Below are 21,572 nucleotides of genomic sequence, written 5' to 3'. Positions count from 1 at the left end.
GGCCAAAAAAACGTTAGGTGAGATAGAACATTTTAAGTTTATATAAGACCTAAACAAAAACAACATTAAGAAAAAAACAAAAACTCCTAACAATAGCTAAAAATCTAAGGAAAAGTAAAAACCTATTTAAATAAACCAGGTCATAACTGAGTGAAGGGTTTAGGGTAAAAAAAATTTTATGATTTTTAATTTAAAAATTGTTTTTTTTTTTTTATTTTAAAATTAAATTTTTATATATATGCACTCACATACATATATAGAAAATAATAATAATATAATAAATATATATATATTTTTTTTTATAAACTAATAAAACAAAGCATTTTGGTTTAATACTTGGAACTGAAGAGGTTTATCAAGTTTAGTTTAAAGTAAAGCAATGGGAGTTTGCTTTGTAAATAAATTTTTATGAAATTTTTTTTTTTTTTTTTTTTTTTGAAATTTAGTATAAAACCAAAACTGCTTTGTATTTAGCGGTGGCTGCTGCTGCTTATTATTAAGGACTTAAAACTAAATGAAAACAAAAAGAATACGAGAGGTGTTCCAAAATAAAGAAAAATAAAAGGGTCTATAACTCTAATACAGTTTCATCGGGCGTGCCACGATGTATCATTAGCTTAATACGTTCATTACGAGCGGTTATTTTTGAGTGCAGATTCTTTACACGTTCCCGACATGCCTAATGAGTTTTGTTTTTTAACGTTTCATTACAAATGATATATATAAACAAATATACGAGAGAGAGAGCGAGACATCAAGGTATAAAAAAAGTTGTAGTTATAATATATATATATATATATAATACAAGCATTTAATATAAAGGTTTTAGAAAACCCCATAAAACCCCACAAAGAAGAAGGCAATCATTATATGTATAAAGAGAAAAACAGCGTAAGAGTAATAGAGAGAGAGAGAGTGAAAGAGTTGGTTAAGCATTTAAACAAGCAGTTATTAAGACAGTTAAAAAGTTACATTAATATAATGAAAGTTTTATTTTAGTGTAGAGTTATTTAAGTTAATTTGTTTATAAAAAAATTTAGTTTTTTTATAAAAATGATAATGTGGACAATAATTTATTTATACCAATACCGTTTTGTTTTTTTTTTTTTTTATTTAGCAGAGTAGAGCAACAACACCAGGTTTTTGTTTTTGACAAGTTTTTTTTTTTTGTTTTTTGTTTGTTTAAATAAATTTTTTTTATATTTTTTGTATAAAAATTATATATTTTTTGAGTGAAAATGTTTTGTTGATAAAAAGAAAAAAAAAAAAAGAAAATATTTTTTTCGTCAAAAATAAAAACCAAATTAAAAAAAGTAATAAACTTAAAAATAAAACCATATAAAAAATAAAATCCCATAATAAAAAAACAGAAATTATTATTAAACTAAATAAAAGCTTTTTTTAAGTTTTAACCATAACCAAACTAATTAAATAAGCCATATGAAATGTATTATGTTTAGAATGTAAATAAGTGCTTAAAGAAGTGATGAAAAGTGATGAAGTGAATTTGAATTTTTGAACTAACAACTTTTAAAGTGTCTCTGGCTACAATTTAAACTAACAATTTTAAGACTTTCAAGTTAAAAATTTTAAAATAGAAATATATTTTATTTAAAATTTAAATTTTTTTTGTTTATAAATTAATATGTATATAAAAAAAAAACTTACCCTTAATTGCAAAATTCTTGCAATATAAAATTTTTACATATATATAAAAAATATTATAAAAACTAACCATAAATATTTCAATAACTTTAAAATATTTCCTAAAGTTTAAAATAAAATTGAAACAAGTGAAAAAAACCTATTCAAGGTAAAATACATATATTTTCGAAAAGAAAAAAAAATCTAAAATTAGCTAAACAATTTATAAAAATACTCAAGTTCTAAAGTCTGTCTGTATAACACAAAATTTAGCCTCTTTTTTCAGATAAATTGTTGTTGGCACGTGTCACGTGATAAATTATATTTTATGAAAATTTTCTTCTCAAACAAATGTCTATTTAAGTTACTAGGGAGAATATAAAATAAATTTTTTAAAGTTTTTTTTTTTTAAATTTTCTTAAAATGTCTAACCAAACACACACAAATACAAATAAGTGAAGGAATATAGATGATTATAATAATGATGATGATGATGATTATAATGATTATGCTTTTTTAAAGGAAATTATTAATTATTATAAATGAGTAAAATGTATGGCAATATGACGACCATGAGGAAGATGATGATGATAATGATAAAGTTAAAGAAAGTTAGAAACATATAGTAGGGGATTTTATATGAAAAAAATGTAGGCGTTTTAGCTTTAATATAAACAAACTAAAAGAAAACTAATTTAACATAAAAAATAATTTTTAAATCAAATATTTAAATGTTACTACTTTAAATAATCATCAATGCAGCCACCGTGCAAAAAGGGAGTTAAAAAAAAAACCACCTTGCTTGAAAGTTTAAAACTAAAGCTTAAGTGTTCTTAGTTTCTCAAAACAGTTAATAAGTTGCTGTTTAGTTAGTTTTTTTTTTGCTACAGGTTAAAATACAAAATGCATTTGAAAATGATGGAATTTTCCTAAAAACTCTAAAACATAACTTTTCACCTAGTTTTTAAACCTAAACTCTGTTTTTTTTTTAAAAAAAACCTTTCATTTAACAAAAAAAAAACCTAATCAAACAAAAAAAAAAAAATTACTACTTAAACTTAAATAAAAACGTACCTGTTGTTCGGCCATAGCACGTTCACGTTCGTGCGGCAAATAGGTGGGTGCCATTACCAGTCTCAATTGTTGTTCTTCTTGTATGATCTTTTGCCTTAAGGTTTGCATTTGCTGTTGATATATATCGATTTGTTGTAGGGTCTCTTCTAGGCTAGAGCATTTAGTTTTCACTAATACCGCCAAACCATCCAATTCCTTTAATAATTCATCAACATTTTCACTTAAGCGTGGATCACCACCCATGCCATTCTTGAAATGTACCTAAAAAGTAACAAAAATCAAGTAATCTAATCTAAATCTAATTGTTTAAACAATTTCTTAGGTCCCTACCTCTAACTTTTCTATAGACAGTCTTAATTTAGTTTTCTGTACATTAATATCGCCCATGGTTTTTTCCGAATAGCCCAATTGATCTCTTAGCGGTTTCTTTTTATGTTGTGGTGATTCCATAGATTGTTTGGTCTTTTCTATCCAGCTGCGTATGTCCTTAATTTTACGTTCACATTGATCCCATTCTTCACAAGCTTCTTGCAATAAGGCATTCTAAATTATAAAGAAAATAAGTTACAATTTAAAATTAAATATTCAAAACTCCCCTTTCCAGCTTACCCTTTCTAATAAGACAGCTTCCACTGTTAATTTGGCCTCTTCTGCTTCTTGCAATTTATCCTTGAGATCACCCACTGTTGTTACCTGACTAATGTGTTCCAATTCCTTATCCATTTCGCTTAAATTCTTAACAATCGGTTTAATACTCTTCACAGCCACTACATAATCATTTAGTTTAGTGCGGGCTTCAGGCAAGGTTTTCAATTCAATAGTCTGTTCCAGGAAGAGACGTTTATCGGCCACCCAAGACATAACAATCTGATAGAGATTCATAAATCTAGACCAGGCATCTAAACTATCACCCACTTGTTGTTTCTTTTCATCTAACCAGGAGCGTACTTGACCCAACTGCTGAGCCAATTGATCTATGGTGGTCTGTACCAAAAGTTTCTCCTCACTATTGCGACAATTGTCAATGATCAGTTGTCCGTTGGTTTTGACCATGGTAAAACGTTCATATATGCCGGTTATCTCTTGATTAATACGATGCAATAGTTCTTTCATTTGTGCCGGTGCCAAGGTACGATCTTGTACCTCCATTTCGGCTTGCATTAGCCATCTTTGTATCTCATCTACGCCCGCCAAATAGTCTGTACGTACAGTTTTGGCGCGTTTGAATTCTTTCTGTTTCGTTTCCATATTGCCCTGTACACGTTCGGATAGTAGTTCCAATGCCGTAAATTCCTGATCTATATCACTGGGTATTAGATTTTGTTTCTTTAAATATGTTTCCTTGGTGTGCTTGATTAAACTTTGTGCTTCCTTAACTGTGGCCAAAACTTGTTGCTCCAATTCTGTGAGTTTGCTTTCTGTTTGTACAATGTTCTCATCAAATGCATGTACAGCGTGGATTTCCTCCAATAAACTGTTGAATTTATCTTGTAAAGCAGAGATTTTATGGAAAATGGCCTCTATTTCATCCAAATCACGACCAACCTGACTATCCTTTTCTTTCAGAGAGTCGTTTAATCTGTTGAAAAAGAATTTTAAAAGAAAAAAAATGCAAATTTTAGTTAAATTATAAGAAAATTTTATAAGAAAAACCACGCGGTCAAATGTGAAGAAAATTTTTAGTTTTTCTCAATGCTAAAAACGATGACTCTTTAATGGTCTGCTGGCGTTTTTTGTTTGTATATATTTGGGGCGTTAGCAATCTGCTTATTTCTTGCTCTATATTCATAACACAATTATTATAGTCAAAATTTTTTTGTTTTTGTTTTGTTTCCACAATATCCACAATAAAAATATATATATATATCAGATTTGTTTGGGATTTGAAAATCAATTTTGCCGTGTATAAAAGTAAATGTGGCTGTTTAGCTACAAGTTTATGCTCAAAGTGAACAACGCAATATTGTCTACACTGTATACTAGGGCCTATGGAGCTTCAAGATCACTAACAGCCTTAAGTTCGAAAATTCGAAATTCAATTTCATTAAAAAGTCCGAAAAAAAGTTTTCTTTTAGCCTTAAACAATGTTTCCCAAAAGCAAGAGAAAAACAAATTTGCTCATTTTCTCAAGAAAAAAAAAAAAATTTCTCTCTCTCAAATAAAAGAGATAATTTTGAACGCATTTTCAAATTTTCTTTTCAATTTATTTTGTTTTAAACATTAATTTGTTTTGTTTTTATTTGTTATTTATTTATTTATATTCTTGTTAATTCTTTAAAAATGTCCTCAATTTAGCCGCCATCATTATTTAAGTCTTTTTTTTTTTTTTTTTTTTTTTTTTTGTTCATCATGTGTGTTTTTATTTTGTTTTTATATTTTTAGATTTTAATATGCGTTTTTTTTGTTATTTTTAATTCTTGAAATTAAATTGAAAAAATTGAAAAAAAAACGTACAGTTTTTATCTTTGAAATTTTTAATAAATGACGTCATTTTTCTTTCTTTTTGCGCTTACTTGTTCATAAAATTTATTAATTAAACCAACATACAATAACAACAAATTTTAATAAAAAATTTTTTCAAGTAGCTATTGCTGTTACTATGGATTTTGAATACATATTCAATATTTAGTAATTTTTGGTATGAATCAGTTGTAGTATTCAAATTTAGAGTGAAAAAAGGCATACGTCATGATTTTGATGATAGCAGGCAATCGCTATTTATTTCGTTCATAGAAAGTGAAAGAGACAGACACACCTTTTTTGGAAACTAAATTATCAGAGACAATTAAATAATAATGTCAACAAATCTAGTAGAGGAAATTTTTTACTGCAGATTTTAAATTTAGTTAGTATGTAGTGGCTAAACGCGTGTTATTTGTTTTATTTTAAGTTTTGGGAAAAAAAATTTTGATAAATGATTTTCTTCAAAATATGTAGTTTAAAATTGTAATAGCTTTTTTTCCAAAAAACTAACTCTAACAAAAAGTTTTGTTCCCCTTAGTAATATTTTAAATCGAAATTGTAACTATGACGAAACATTTAATTAAACTGAAGACGCCTTAATCAACTTTAGTTTACAAATTTCTTTGCCTTAAATAAGTTTCCATTAATTATACTACAATTTAGTTTTCTTGGGACCTCAGGCCAGGTTTTTAATTCAATATTCTATTCCAAAATTAAACCGTTGTAACTATGACAAATATTTTAATTAAACTGAAGTTACATGAGTCGTTAGTTAGTTCGTTGTTTTTCTTTGCCTTAAATGAGTTTCCATTAATTATACTACCAAATTAGTATTCTTGGCACCATCAAACAAGGTTTTCCATGTTCATAGATGGAACGTTGTAACTATGATGAAAATTTTAATTAATCCGAAGTCTTATCAGGCGATAGTAAGATGTTTTTTTAAAGAAATTTCTTTGCCTTAAATGAGTTTCCATTCATTATACTACAATTTAGATCTCTTGGGACCTCAGGCAAGGTTTTCCATTCATTATTCTATTCAAAGTTAGAACGTTGTAACCATGATGAAAATTTTAATTAAACTAAAGTCTTATCAATCGATAATAAGAAGTTTTCTAAAGAATTTTTTTTTGCCTTAAATAAGTTTTAATTAATTTTAATAGAATTAAGTTTTTTTGTGACCTCAGGCCATTCAATATTCTGTTCAAAAATAAAACGTTGTAACTATAACGAACATTTTAATTAAATTGAAGTCTAATCAGTCGGTAGTAAGATGTTATTTTTTCAAAAAATTTCTCTGCCTTAAATGATTTTTATTAATTATACAACAATTTAGTTTTCTTGGTACTCCAGGCAAGGTTTTCCATTGAATATTATGTTCAAAGTTAGAACGTTGTAACTATGACGAAAATTTTAATTAAACTAAAGTCTTATCAGTCGATAGTTAACTGCTTTTTCAGAAATTTGTTTGCCTTAAATGCTTTTTCATTAATTTTATTAGAATTTAGTTTTCTTGGGACCTCAGGCAAAGTTTTCTATTCAATATTCTATTCAAAAATGTAACGTTGTAACTATGACGAAACTTGTAATTAAACTGAAGTCTTATTAGTCGCAATATATGCTTTTTCAGATAATTCTTTGCCTTAAATGTTTTTTTCATTAATTATACTACAATTTGGTTTTATTGAGACTTAAGACAAGGTTTTCAGTTCAATTATCCGTTCAAAATATGGAACGTTTTATTGCCACCCCGGACTTTAACGATCTGACAGAGATTTAAGCATCTAAAACTATCGCTAACTTGAAATGTCTTTACATTTAAAAAACATAATTATTTTTCAATACAAAATCTATATTAAATGAAAGGTATTTTCAATAGCTTTTTTTATATACATATTGCCCTTATATATCTAGAAAAACATCCGAGAATATATAGTCAAATTGTGAAAAAAAAAATTTCGGAATTTTCTTGAGCAATATGTATATCAAATGAAAAGTCTTTTGAATATCTTTCATTTGATATACATATTGCCTATGTATATCAAAATATATAGAAAACATTTTTGAAATATATTTAGATCTTGAAAAAATCTTGTTTTTTTTCGGAATTTAACTTATATCTTGGAACATATAATTGTTTTTCTAGACAATATGTATATTAAATGAAAGTTCTTTCTAATAGCTTTCTTTTGATATACATATTGCCTATGTATATCAATATATATAGAACAACATCCAAAATATATTTTTATTCTGAAAAAATCTTGATTTTTTCGGAATTTTGTTTATATCTTTGAAGATATAATTTTCTTCCTAGACAATGTCTTTTAAATATCTTTCATTTGAAATAAATATTAAATATTTCAGAAACTTGTTTTCAACACAGACATATTGTAAATATTTTGAAAATATATTTTTTAATCTTCAGAACATCAAACAAAAAAAATTCCTTAGTGAAGATAAAATTCCTTTTAATCCCAAAACTAATTCTGTAGTAAATTAAAAAAATAAAAATTTAAACCTAAAGAAAAAAAGTTTACATCTATTTCATCACCATGAAATTGGAAATTTGTTTAAAAATAAGAGCAAAATAAACTCAAATGTTTTTTTTAATTCTACATACCATTAAAAGTACAACAACCTTCAAATACTAAATGTAAATGGTCTCAAAAAAATTTGCTATTGTTGTTGTATTTATTTTTTATAATTAATTACAAATGACAGCGACCTTTACAACAACTTGAAAAGTGAAAATAAATAACAGCAGCAGCAAACATTTGAAAAAAATATCGAAATAAAAATTTGAAATGAAATTATCATTTCAGCTACAACAAGAAAAAAGTGTCAAAACTATGATGATGTGTTTTGAAAGATTAACCAAAAAGAAAAAAATATTGTGTTTATTCTCGATATTATTCTAGTTGGCAAACTGCCATTAGAAAAGAAAAAAGAGTTTTTTGTATAATTTTTTTTTTTTTTTTTGAAACTAAAACAACAACAATTAATATTTGGTTTAATTTTAAGGCGTAATAATTTTTTTCTGAAGAAATAAATTTTTTTAAATTCCTTAAAAGATTTATAGAATTTTATGGTTGGAAATCATAAAATTTGGAATATTTTTTAAGAAAATAAGTGTGTTAGGGAAATTATAGGCAGACAGTTAAAGAATTTTCTTAAATTCTCAATTCTGCTCAAAAATGTTAAAGATATGAGTAAAATCCTCAAAATTCTAGTTTTTAACATAATTTTGGATATTTCTTTAACAAGTAGCTTATTTTACAGACTCAATCTATATCAAATGATAGACCTTTTGAATATCTTTCATTTGATATACTTATTGCCTATGTATATCTAAATATATAGAAAAACATCCGAAATATATTCTGATTCTGAAAAAAACTTGGGTTTTTTCGGATTTTTGCTTATATCTTCAAATATAATTATTTTCCTAGACAATATGTATATCAACTGATAGATCTTTTAAATAGCTTTCATTTGATATACATATTGCCTATTCGAAATATTTGAAAAATCCAAAATTTAATCTTATTCTGAAGAAATCTTGATTTATTCGAAATTTTGCTTATATCTTCGAAAATATAAATCTTTTCCTAGACAATATGTACATCAACTGAAAGCTCTTTTCAATACCTTTCTTCTGATATACATATTGCCTAAGCATATCTACATATATATAAAACCTTCGGAAATATATTTTGATTCCGGAAAAAACTAGGTTTTTTCGGAATTTTCTTCGAAAATATTATTCTTTTCTTAGACAATATGTATAGCAAATGTAAGATGTCTCGAATATCTTTCATTTGATATACATATCGCTTATGTAAAGCCATATATATAGTATAACATCCGAAATATATTCTGATTCTGAAAAAATCTTATTTTTTTCGGAATTTTGCTTATATCTTTGAAAATACAATTATTTTCTTAGACAATATTCCTATTAAATGAAAGGTCTTTGGAATATCTTTCTTTTGCTATACATATTGCCTATGTATATTGAAATATATAGAAAAAATATCTGAAAATATTCAGTTCCTAAAAAAGTTAGATTTTTTCGGATGCTTTGCTTATATCTTCGAATATATAATTCTTTTCCTAAACAATATGCATATTAAATGAAAGGTATTTGGAATATCTTTGATTTGTTATACATATGGCTTATGTATATCTATATATATAGAATAACTTGCGAAATGTATTCTGATTCTGAAAAAAATCTTAATTTTTTTTTTGGATTTTTTATTATATCTTTGAACATATAAGACTTTTCCTAGACAATATGTATATCAACTGAAAGGTATTTTGAATATCTTTCATTTGATATACATATTGCCTATGTTTATCTAAATATATCGAAAAAATATCTGAATTATATTTAGATCTTGAAAAAATTTATTTTTTTCGGATTTTTTTTTATATCTTCGAATATATAATTATTTTTTTAGACAATATGTATATCATATGAAAGGTCTTTTAAATATCTTTCATTTGCTATACATATTGCCTAAGTACATCTCTTTACATATAGAAAAACTATCCGAATTATGTACAGTTTCTAAAGAAATCTTGTTTTTTTTTTTCTTAATTTTGCTCTTAACTCCATAGCTTAGGGCTCGATATTAAGAAATTATATCTCATTTGCTTGCCTAAGATATCTGGGGGTCTTCTAAAACTTGTTGTTGTTAAACAATGAACTTTCCTTAAGAAATTACTAACACCATTCCCAACCATTCTACAAAAGTGCAGACTTTAAATAGAAAGTTTAAGTTTTATGTTTTTTTTAAACTTATTTTCTGGCATTTTTAATGATATTTAAAGAAATTTTGTTTATGGCTTAATTTGAATTTTGTACAAAATTGTTGTTTAAGTTACTTTTTGGTTGCTTTCTTTTGCTCTAGTTTGATCAATGTTTGTTACTAGACAACTAACAAATATTTAGGTCAATTTTGTTTAATATAATATTTAAGGGGAAAGAAAAGGGGATGTTTTTAACACCAAAAAAGGAAAAGAAAAAAGAGTAAACGACCTGACACGCGTTAATTTTTAAGAATTCCGCAACTGAACTGAATTAATAACTAACTTGTTCAGCTGCTTTTTGTTCACAAAAAGAAGAGTTTAAAACAGTGGTTTTATAAGCTTTGGTTTTGTTCTTAGAACCCACCTTGTTTTGTAGACGTCTCAAGTAACAAGTTTTTTGTTTTTTTTTGTTGGTTTTACAAAAAAAATATAGGATTTTTAAAGTAGGTTGTTGTAGGTATTGAAATCTAAACGGCCAATGTTTTATATATATACAAAATTTTTTTTTAACAAAAAAACACTACAACACAACCTTAATTTTTAAATGCAAAAAAGGTTGGAGTGTGTAAAACACCAAAAAAAAATTTTTTGAATAAAAACTTGTTTTCCTTTGCAGTTTTAGTTGCAAGCCGCTTAAATAAGCATTAATCATACGCCTTGGTAATCCACAAGCAGACGTTATGATTAATGCAACTCCTTGCTGACGAAAAAAAGTGTGTATTTTGCTTCAAAAATCTTTAAGAAAATAAAAATCAAAGAAATTATTTAGTTATTATTAAGCAAAAAGTAATTATGTTTTTTTTTTTTTTTTTTTTTTGGGACAATAAATACTTGTAGTTTGCTCTTTGAATTGTGGTTATTTAATTAGTTGTCACTTTTTTTCTGGTACTTTTTCTTGCTTTCTTTTTTTTTCTACTACTAGATATCTTAAATAAGTCTCTTTATGCGTGTAGTATATATTATATATTCTTTTTCTCCTTTTTTGCTTTTTATTTCAGCTTTTATTTTTTATAATCAATTAAAACTTCCAGCCATCCAGTAAAAACACGTCTGCTTATTTCTATGACTATTTTAAAACTGAATGCTTTGCAGTGAAAATATACGGAAATAGCTAAATGTAGTGATCGCTAAGATGTAGTCATTATTTTTTTGGCAAAATACAAAAACAATTGTTTAAAATTCACCCAAACAAAAAAAAAAACTCAACTTGTATGAAAAATTAAATCTCTTAAATAGCAAAGAAATTCACCTCCATTAAAGCTTTGGATACAAAATTTAAGAGAGCTTTTTAAACAAATTAACTCACAACATTCATGCGGAAACAATTTATCAAATGGTAAGTGAAACATATAAAAAAAACTAAAAAACCATTAAAAAAAATATTCGGAAATATTTCCAGATAATAAATTAAAACTTAAAAGAAATTAAAATTTTCATATAAAAAGCTTGCAAACAAAAAAAAAAAAACTTTTATCCAAATATTTCTAAGATAACCCCACTAATTCTAACAGCATAAAACAATTTGTTGCTAATAATTATTCAAAAAAAGCCGGTTATTTTAAACCACAAACACCACAACAAAAAAACATTCTAAAAATCTCTTGAATTTTCTAAAACTTTCGCTCTCTTTCTCCCTACATAACCCGTTGCTCATTTTAAATTAATAATAAACTATATAAAAAAAACAAACTGTTATAAACAATAACTAGACACAACAAAAACAACAAAAATAATAATAATAATATTTCAAAATAATTTAAATACTAAAATTTAACACTATGTCTCTTACTCTTACAGTATAGTAGTAGTATATTTTATAATTACGCGATTACCTCATTGCCGTTGACAACAAAAAACAGCAAAAAATAAATGAAAGCAAAAAAAAAACAACAACAAATTTTTCATATGATTAAACAAACAAACAAAACTAAAATAAATAATAAACGAAAACAAAAAAAAAAAAAACACAAACAAAATAAATAAAACAATTTTTTTGTTTTGTTCAATTGCACTGCAATAAAATTCAAGTGGCTCACAAACCACACTGTGGTGGTATATTTCTGTTTTTATTGTTAAAAACACAAAAAAGAGTACAAATAGTGTTGCTGCTGTTGTTAGAGAGCGGCAAAAAGAAGAATTGCCGGTATCTACGTAGCTTACATGTGCGTGTATACTATTAAAAGTTGTTACGTGTGTATGTATCTGAAATAGGGAGGTACCTCAAATAAAGCGAGAAAATTTGGTTTATATTCAAAGCTTTTGGTATAAAATACAACTTTTCTGGTTTGAAGGACCATCGTGGACTAGACATAGACTAGACTATAGACTGGACATAGACTATACTATAGACTATACTATAGACTAGGACCTATAGATATAGACTATAGACTAGACTATAGATTAGACTATAGATTAGACTATAGACTAGACTATAGACTAGACTATAGACTGGACTATAGACTATACTATAGACTATACTATAGACTAGACTATAGGATTAGACTATAGACTAGACTAAAGACTAGACTATAGACTAGACTATAGACTAGACTATAGACTAGACTATAGACTAGACTATAGACTAGACTATAGACTAGGCTGTAGACTACACTATAGACTAGAATATAGACTAGACTATAGACTAGACTATAGACTACACTATAGACTAGCCTATAGACTAGACTATAGCCTAGACTATAGACTAGACATAGGACTAGACTATAGCCTAGACTATAGACTAGACATAGGACTAGACTTTAGGACTAGACTATAGACTAGACTATAGACTAGACTATAGACTAGACTATACACTAGACTATAGACTAGACTATAGACTATACAATAGACTATAGACTAGACTATAAACTAGACTATAGACTAGACTCTAGACTACACTATAGACTAGACTAAAGACTAGGCTGCAGGTTAAACTATAGGTTAGACTATAGAATAGACTACAGACTAGACTATAGACTAGACTATAAACTAGACTGTAGATGGAGTAAACTATGGAGTAAACTGTATAATACACTATAGAATAGACTATAGACTAAACTATAGACTAAACTATAGTCTAAAGTATAAAGTAAAATATAGCGTAAACTATAAACTATATACTAGATTATAGACTAAACAATAGGGTAAACTATAGACTAGACTATAGACTAAACTTTAGACTAAACTACAGACTGAATTATAGACTAAACTATAGACTAAACTCTAGACTAGACTATAGACTAAACTATAGAGTAAACTATAGACTAAACTATAAACTACACTATAGACTATACTATAGACTAAACTATAGAGTAAACTATGGACTATAGCATACTCCTGTTTATAGTTTAGTCTACACTATAGACAACACTATAGTGTAGTCTATAGTTTAGTGTATAGTTCAAGTCTTTAGTCTAATCTTTAGTCTAGTCTATAGTCTAATCTTTAGTCTGGTCTATAGTCCAGTTTGTAGTCTAGTCTATTGTCTAGTCTATAACCAAGTCCATAGTTTAGTCTAGTCTATAACCAAGTCCATAGTTTAGTCTAGTCTATAGTCTAGTCTATAACCAAGTCCTAGACTATAGACTAGACTATAGACTAAACTATAGACCAAACTATAGACTAAACTATAGACTAAACTATAGTCTAGACTATAGACTAGACTAGAATATAGACTACAGACTAGACTATAGACTAAACTTTAGACTAAACTATACACTTAATAGAATTAACTGTCTAGTCTAGTCTAGTCTATAGACTAGTCTATGGACTAGTCTATGGACTATAGTCTATGGACTATAGACTAGGCTATAGACTAGACTATAGTCTAGTCTATAGTCTAGTCTATAGTCTAGTCTATAGTCTAGTCTATAGTCTAGTCTATAGTCTAGTCTATAGTCTAGTCTATAGTCTAGTCTATAGTCTAGTCTATAGTCTAGTCTATAGTCTAGTCTATAGTCTAGTCTATAGTCTAGTCTCTAGTAGTCTATAGTCTAGTCTATAGTCTAGTCTATAGTCTAGTCTATAGTCTAGTCTATAGTCTAGTCTATAGTCTAGTCTATAGTCTAGTCTATAGTCTAGTCTATAGTCTAGTCTATAGTCTAGTCTATAGTCTAGTCTATAGTCTAGTCTATAGTCTAGTCTATAGTCTAGTCTATAGTCTAGTCTATAGTCTAGTCTATAGTCTAGTCTATAGTCTAGTCTATAGTCTAGTCTATAGTCTAGTCTATAGTCTAGTCTATAGTCTAGTCTATAGTCTAGTCTATAGTCTAGTCTATAGTCTAGTCTATAGTCTAGTCTATAGTCTAGTCTATAGTCTAGTCTATAGTCTAGTCTATAGTCTAGTCTATAGTCTAGTCTATAGTCTAGTCTATAGTCTAGTCTAGTCTATAGTCTAGTCTATAGTCTAGTCTATAGTCTAGTCTATAGTCTAGTCTATAGTCTAGTCTATAGTCTGGTCTATAGTCTAGTCTATAGTCTAGTCTATAGTCTAGTCTATAGTCTAGTCTATAGTCTATTCTATAGTCAAGTCTATAGTCTAGTCTTTAGTCAAGTCTATAGTCTATTCTATAGTCTAGTCTATAGTCTAGTCTTTAGTCAAGTCTATAGTCTAGTCTATAGTTTAGATTATAGTTTACTGTATAGTCTATAGTTTGCTCTATAGTCGAGTCTATAGTCTAGTCTATGGTCTATTCTATAGTCTAGTCTATAGTTTAGATTATAGTTTACTGTATAGTCTATAGTTTACTCTATAGTTTAGTGTATAGTCTAGTCTATAGTCTAGTCTATAGTCTAGTCTATAGGCTAGTTTATGATCTAATTAGATTAGTAAGTAACTCTGACTTCTTTAACTTTAAACCCAAACTTTTTGCCACCACCCTAATTTGTTTTCTATTCTTAAACTTATCTATTGTCAATGATCTCACACACAGATGGTAAAAAGAAGAGAAATTTGTAAAATGCAAAAATAAAAATAATTCTAAAACTTTAAAAAGAAAAATTCTCATATTCTAATTTTAACAAAACAATTAGAGAGACAGATGCAAATTGAAAGAAAAAAATTGTCAAACTTGAAATAAAATCATTTTGTTTTAACGTCGCACTAAAATAAAACCCATTAACAACTTTATAGACGACTGTACTAAATAGTAGAAGAAAGTATCCAAAGAATGTGAACAGCACAATTAGAACATATATGTATATGTATGTACATGAAAGTGAAGATGAGGAAATTCAAATATCATTTGGATCTAGAAGACTATTTGTCTAATGTGGTATGAAAAGAAAGACATTGAACTATTTAACATTTATTTGGAACTAATTATGCAAACTATTTTTCAAGATTTAGGAATTATGTTTTTCCGAAGTGTCTATATTATGGTCTGTCTGGTAGTTCTTTAACTATTTTTTAACGTTACATATCAGTCAGTTTGTATTTTTATAGGTGGTCTTAACGTTTTCAAACGAATTGCATACCAAACCTGTCTGTTAAAACTTTAAAGACAAAAATGCTTAAAAACTTAATCACATAAAAAAATGACTTTGAATTATAAATTTCAATTATAAAGGAAATATATAGATAAAATAACTATTAGTCATTTGGAATTGAAAAACATTTTAATATTTAAATGTTTTATTGTTTAAAAACAAAAATAAAAGTAAACAAGTAAGAAATTATAGTCGGACGAGGCCGACCATATAATACCCTACACCTTTGACAAAAATATAATGTGATTTATTTGCCATGATAAAGCATTTAAATTGAATTGTTACCTTGCCTCAGATATACATACTTAAGCCGTTTATTGTTGAATAAATTGTGGACATTTAAGTGAAATTTTGATGGGGGCTTTTCATAGGGGCTAGGGTCATATGAGAACCTATTATTATGGAATTCGTGAGGGTCATCAAATCTGTATAAAAACTTGGTTTTTGCAGCTTTTTGTCGATATATGAGTATATTAAACATAATTATGAACTTAAAAGCCCTATTCGGCGGGTTCAGTTGTATGGGGGCTAGGTGAAATAATGGACCGATGTAAACCATTTTCAACAGGCTTCGTTTACGGTACCATAAAAGATTATGTGCCAAATTTCATTGAATTATCTCCAAAATTGCGACCTGTAGTTTGATTACAAAGTTTTAAAAGCCCTATTCGGGGAGTTCAGTCGTATGGGGGCTAGGTGAAATAATGGACCGATGTTAATCATTTTCAATAGGCTTCGTCTACGGTACCATAAAATATCATGTGTCAAATTTCATTGAATTATCTCCAAAATTGCCGACTTATAGTTTGATTACAAGGTTTACAAGCCCTATTGGGGGTTTCAGTCGTATGGGGGCTAGGTGAAATAATGGAACGATCTTAACCATTTTCAATAGGCTTCGTCCCTTGGGACAATAAAGATCATGTACCAAATTTCATTGAATTATCTTCAAAATTGCGACCTGTAGTTTGATTACAAGGTTTACAAGCCCTATTGGGGGTTCAGTTGTATGGGGGCTAGGTGAAATAATGGAACGATCTTAACCATTTTCAATAGGCTTCGTCCCTGGGACAATAGAAGATCATGTACCAAATTTCATTGAATTATCTTCAAAATTGCGACCTGTAGTTTGATTACAAGGTTTACATGGACGGACGGACGGATATAGCTAAATCGACTCAGAGAATGATTCTGAGCCGATTGGTATACTTTAAGGTGGGTATAGAACCAATATTATTATGCGTTACAAACATCAGCACAAACCCAATATACCCTCCCCACTGAAGTGGTGTAGGGTATAATTAAATGTCTTACAGAATTAGCAATTTGAAAATGTTGCATTTAAAATTAATAAATATTGAAAATGTTACAAGTGAAATTTGCAATTATTTTTAAATCAATTACAGCATTTCAATATCAAACGCCGCTAGCCAACCAGCCAGACGGACAGTAAAATAGATAAACAAATACAAATTTAGTAATTTATAAAAATACATTTGAGTTTTTTTTTTTTTTTTTTTTTTGAAAAACAACTTTACTCAAAAATATGACATCATTTTTTCTCCTTTCAACAGATTTTAGACAAAATATACATTTTGCGTTTCAATTTTATGTTTTATTTTGTTTGTTTAATTGTTTGTTCATTTTATACGTTATTTTGGTATTATTGTTCAAATACACAGAACTGAAAATGTGTTTTTTTTAACTTTTATTTCGTTCAAACGTCAAACTAATAGATTGGGACCTAATCGAACGTGACAACTAACACGCCAACTACTTGTTCGACATTTAAGCGTAGAACTGCAGTGTAATGCAGAAGACATAAATACATATTTATAGTTTAACATATTGGAAATTATGTTAAAGTATATTGACGATAAATTTATGTTAATTTCTGCCCCCCATTCTGAGTTTAAATACTAAATTTCAACACTTTCTTTTTATTTCTATACTTCATATTTTGCCGGCAAGTGTATTTTCTTTAAACAATAACAAAGTATGTAAATAAACAAAACACATACATATACATACTTAGGTTAATATTATTAAATTTTAAGATAATGAGAAATTTCTCTAATTAACTACAATTATGTGTCTGTCATTATTTAAATACCTTTTTAAGACTTTGTAAATAATTTGTTAAGTGCAAATGTTTTAATAAACAACAAAATTCTAAAGTTTTAAATAAATATATAAAATGGACTTCAAGGTTTCTAATTGTCAATATGTCTGACTTTGCTATGCAAATACAGTTTGTTATTCTTTCGTTTTATTATTTCTCACTCGCGAATATATAAATTCGAGAATTTTTTCTTATCATTCGATTCTTACTAATTCAAGTCAAATTTTTTCCCCAAAATTCTCTTTTATTTTAAATTTGATTGTTAATTTCTTGTCAATATTCACTCGCGAAAGAAACGAATTCTCATTGCAGATTCGCTCGTGAAAGATTGTAAAAGTTTAAATTTCATATCATGGATTCTTAATCCGCAACTCTAGTTTTCTAGTAATTTAAGACAAGATTTTAATTACAGAGCTTTTAATAGTTCAAACAATCTAAATAAAGCTTGAATTGTAATTCTCTAAGTAGTCTCGTTTAAGCTTTAATCGTAGTTTTGTAAATAACACTAAATAAAGCTTATATTTTAAGTCCGTAAATTGTCAAAGACTAGCCTCAATCATAGTTCTTTAATTCGTCTATGATGAGCTGTAATCACAGAGCTAAATGGTGTTTAAGCTGAGCTTTAGTTTGAGCTATAATTCTTGATCAATAAGTAATGTAGGCTGAGATAAAATCGTAGTTATCTTGGGACTTTTATAGGTCTAAGTCAAGATTTAATTTTAGAGCTCTTAATAGTCTAAACAGAGCTTAAATTGTGTTATATCTTTTGAGCTTCAATCGTAGGTCTGTAAATAGTTCTAAATTAAGCTTTCATTGTTAGTCCTTAATTAGTCTAAGACTACTTTCAATCGTACTTCTTTAAGTAGTCTGAGTTGAGCTCTAATCTCAGGGGTAAATAATGTATAAGCTGAGCTTTAATTGTAGTTTTATTTAAGCTTTTATAGTATGTTGTAAAGCTGTCTAAATTGAGCTTTTTTCGTGGATCTGAAAACAGTATAAGTTATGCATTAATGGTAGTTCTATAATGGAGCTATTATTGAGATCCAATCGAAGATCCATAAGTTGTCTATGTTGATCTTTAATCTCCGTAAGAAGTCTAAGTGGTAGTAGGTCTGTAAGAAGTCAAAATCGAGCTTCAATAGTTGCTCTGTAAAAAGTCTAAGTGGAGCTTAAATTATAGGTCTGTAAGTAGTCTAAGTCGAGCTTCAATGTTGCTCTGTAGGAAGTCCAAATGGAGCATAAAATGTTGGCCTGAAAGTAGTCAAAGTTGAGCATCAATTGTTGGTCTGTAGGAAGTCTAAATGGAGTTTAAAATATAGATCTGTAGTAGTCAAAGTTGAGCTTTAATTGTTGCTCTGTATGAAGTCTAAGAGGAGCTTAAAATGTAGGCCTGTAAGTAGTCAAAGTTAACCTTTAATTCTTGTTCTATAGGAAGTCTAAGTAGAGCTTAAACTGTAGTCTGCGAATAGTTAAAGCGGAAGCTTCAGTTGTTGCTCTGTAAAAAGTCTAATCGGAGCTTAAATTGTAGGTCTGTAAGTAGTCTAAGCCGAAATTCAATTGTTGCCCTGTAAGAAGTCTAAATAGATCATAAAATTTAGATCTGTAAGTAGTCAAAGTTAAGCTTTAACTGTTACTCTGTACTAAAATGAATTTCTGTAAATATGTTACTCGAGCCTAAAATGAATTTCTGTAAATATTCAAAGTCGAGCTTTACTTATTGCTTTGCAGGAAGTCTAAATAGAACTTAAAAAGTAGGCCATTAAGTAGTCAAAGTCAAGCTTCAATTGTTGCTCTGTAAGAAATATAAGTAGAGCTTAAATTTTAGGTCTAAAAGTAGTCAAAGTCAAGCTTCAATTGTTGCTCTGTAATAAGTTTAAGTAGAGTTTTAAATTGTAGGTTTATAAGTAGTCAAATTAAAGCTTCAATTGTTGCTCTGCAGAAAGTCTAAGTAGAGATTAAAATGTAGTTCTGTAAGTACTTTAAGTCGAGCTTCAATTGTCGCTCTGTAGGATGTCTTAATGGAGCTTAAAATGTAGGTCCGTACATATTCAAGCAAGTCAAGCTTTAATTGTTGCTCTGAAGGAAGTCTAAGTAAAGCTTAAAATGTTGCTCTGTAAGAAGTCTAAGTGGAATTTTGTAGGCCTGTTAATAGTCAAAGTCAAGTTTCAATTGTTACTGTATATGTAGTCTATGTTAAGATTCAATCTTAGATCTCTATATAGTCTAAGTTGAGATTCTATCATTTAGTAGTTAAAGTTGAGCTTTATTTGTTGCTCTAAAAGTGAACTACGGCGAGCTTCATTTACAGCCCCAAAAGTAGTCTAAGTCGAGCTTTAAGCATAGTTGTAAAAGTAGTCTAAGTTGAGATTCAATCGTAGGTCTTTAAATAGTCAAAGTTGAGCTTTAATTTCAGGTCTTTAGGTTAGACTACGTTGGTCTTCAATTGCAGCTTTAGAAGTAGTCTAAGCCGGGATTCAATCATAGGTCTATCATCTGTCGAAGAAGAGCTTTTATTATAGCTTTATAAGTAGTCTAAGTCGTGCTTCAATTGCAGGTCTATAAGTTGCCTAAGTCGAGATTCAATCATAGGTCTATATGGGTATAAGACGAGCTTTAACTTCAGGTCTTTAAGTAGTCTAAGTTGTGCATCAATTACAGGTTTATAAGTAGCCTAAGTCGAGATTCAATTATAGTTCTAACATCTGTCTAAGACGAGTTTTTCTTATAGTTCAATAAGTATTCTAAGATGTGCTTGAGGTTCGTTAATAGACAACATTAAGCTTCAATTGTAGATCCGATTGAATAATAAGTCAAGCTTCTATCGTAAGTATATAAGTAATCTAAAATGAGCTCCAACAGTTCCAACATTAGGTCTATGAACAGTTTAGGTTGTGCTTTAGTCATAGGTCTATAAGTAATCTAAATTGTGCTTCAACTGTATCAAGTATATAAATATATTAAGTTGATTATTAAAGGATTAACACGAGCTCTAATCGTAGATATATTAAGTCCAGCTTGAGCTTTATTAAAATGTCTACTTTAAGCTTTTATTGTTGATCAATATTAAGCAATATATAAAAGCTTTTGGATTTTCAATTCCGAGGCTTAATGTAGCATGTACAAAGCTAGAGGTTTTGGAATTTAGAAAAGAGCTTTAAGCTCTTTTGATGAATCACCTATATAAATCACATTTGAACCGTTGCTGGTTTAGAATTTTGGAAAATTACTTTTAAAAACCTTTTTAAGTTTAAGTACTTACTCGTTTTGTTGCTTAACTAAGTTATCCAATTTGGCCTGTATGGCCTCCGCCGAGGGTTGGTGTACTTCCCTAAGGAATGTGACGATTGATTTTGAGAGCGCCTCATATCTTTATGTGATGATTTAAGTTCTTCAGATTCACCAAGTATTTCCTGTTCAAAGAAAACCACAATTTAAAAAAATAAAATAAAATTAGTGAAAAAAAAATCGATAAACAAATATTTAAACAAAAGTAAATAGAATTAATAATAGTATTAAGAGCTTTTTTTGTTGTTTTATTTTTTTTCGTTTTGTGAAGTGAATGGCAAATTTGTATATATAATTATTTAGATTTAAAACACGCATTTAAAAAAAACCAGTTACATTCTAAAAATAAATTATTTGACTTATGAGTTTATTAATTTTTGAAAATAAAATTAATAATGAAGGTGGTCATTTTGAACTTTGTTTATAATTAATATAATAATGCATTTATAGAAAAATATTTGTAAAAAGAATGTTTTATTTTCATAAAAGATAAGATATTAAAAAGTTTTAAATTTAAAAAATTTTGTTCCAAAATAAATTTTTATGAATTTTTTTTACTTTTGCTATATTGATTATTGTTTTTGCAAACATCTTTCATTTGATGTTTTTTTTTCAATAAATTAAATTATTTATTTGTCATTTTCAGTTGATTTCTCTTTTAAGCTTCTACTATCGCTCTCTC

General features: G+C 27.8%; 1 protein-coding gene across 1 annotated transcript; it reads right to left on the bottom strand.

Annotated features, from left to right (window-relative positions):
- Nucleotides 1-395: 395 nt before the first annotated feature.
- Nucleotides 396-21,018, bottom strand: LOC119609573. Its single transcript, XM_037964418.1, has 5 exons — nucleotides 20,865-21,018; nucleotides 3,328-4,297; nucleotides 3,049-3,261; nucleotides 2,719-2,979; nucleotides 396-679 (listed from the first exon to the last, which is right to left on the bottom strand). Exons 2-5 carry the CDS (start codon nucleotides 3,964-3,966, stop codon nucleotides 569-571), a joined length of 1,224 nt encoding a protein of 407 aa, XP_037820346.1. The 5' UTR covers nucleotides 3,967-4,297; nucleotides 20,865-21,018; the 3' UTR covers nucleotides 396-568.
- Between the last annotated feature and the right edge of the window lie 554 nt (nucleotides 21,019-21,572).

This window comes from Lucilia sericata, unplaced genomic scaffold (assembly GCF_015586225.1).
Source record: "Lucilia sericata isolate MDLA Ls3-8-SP2 unplaced genomic scaffold, ASM1558622v1 Contig001007F_arrow, whole genome shotgun sequence".
In the NCBI taxonomy this organism is placed as follows: Eukaryota; Metazoa; Arthropoda; class Insecta; order Diptera; family Calliphoridae; genus Lucilia; species Lucilia sericata.
This window is presented reverse-complemented; position numbering and strand designations above follow the sequence as displayed.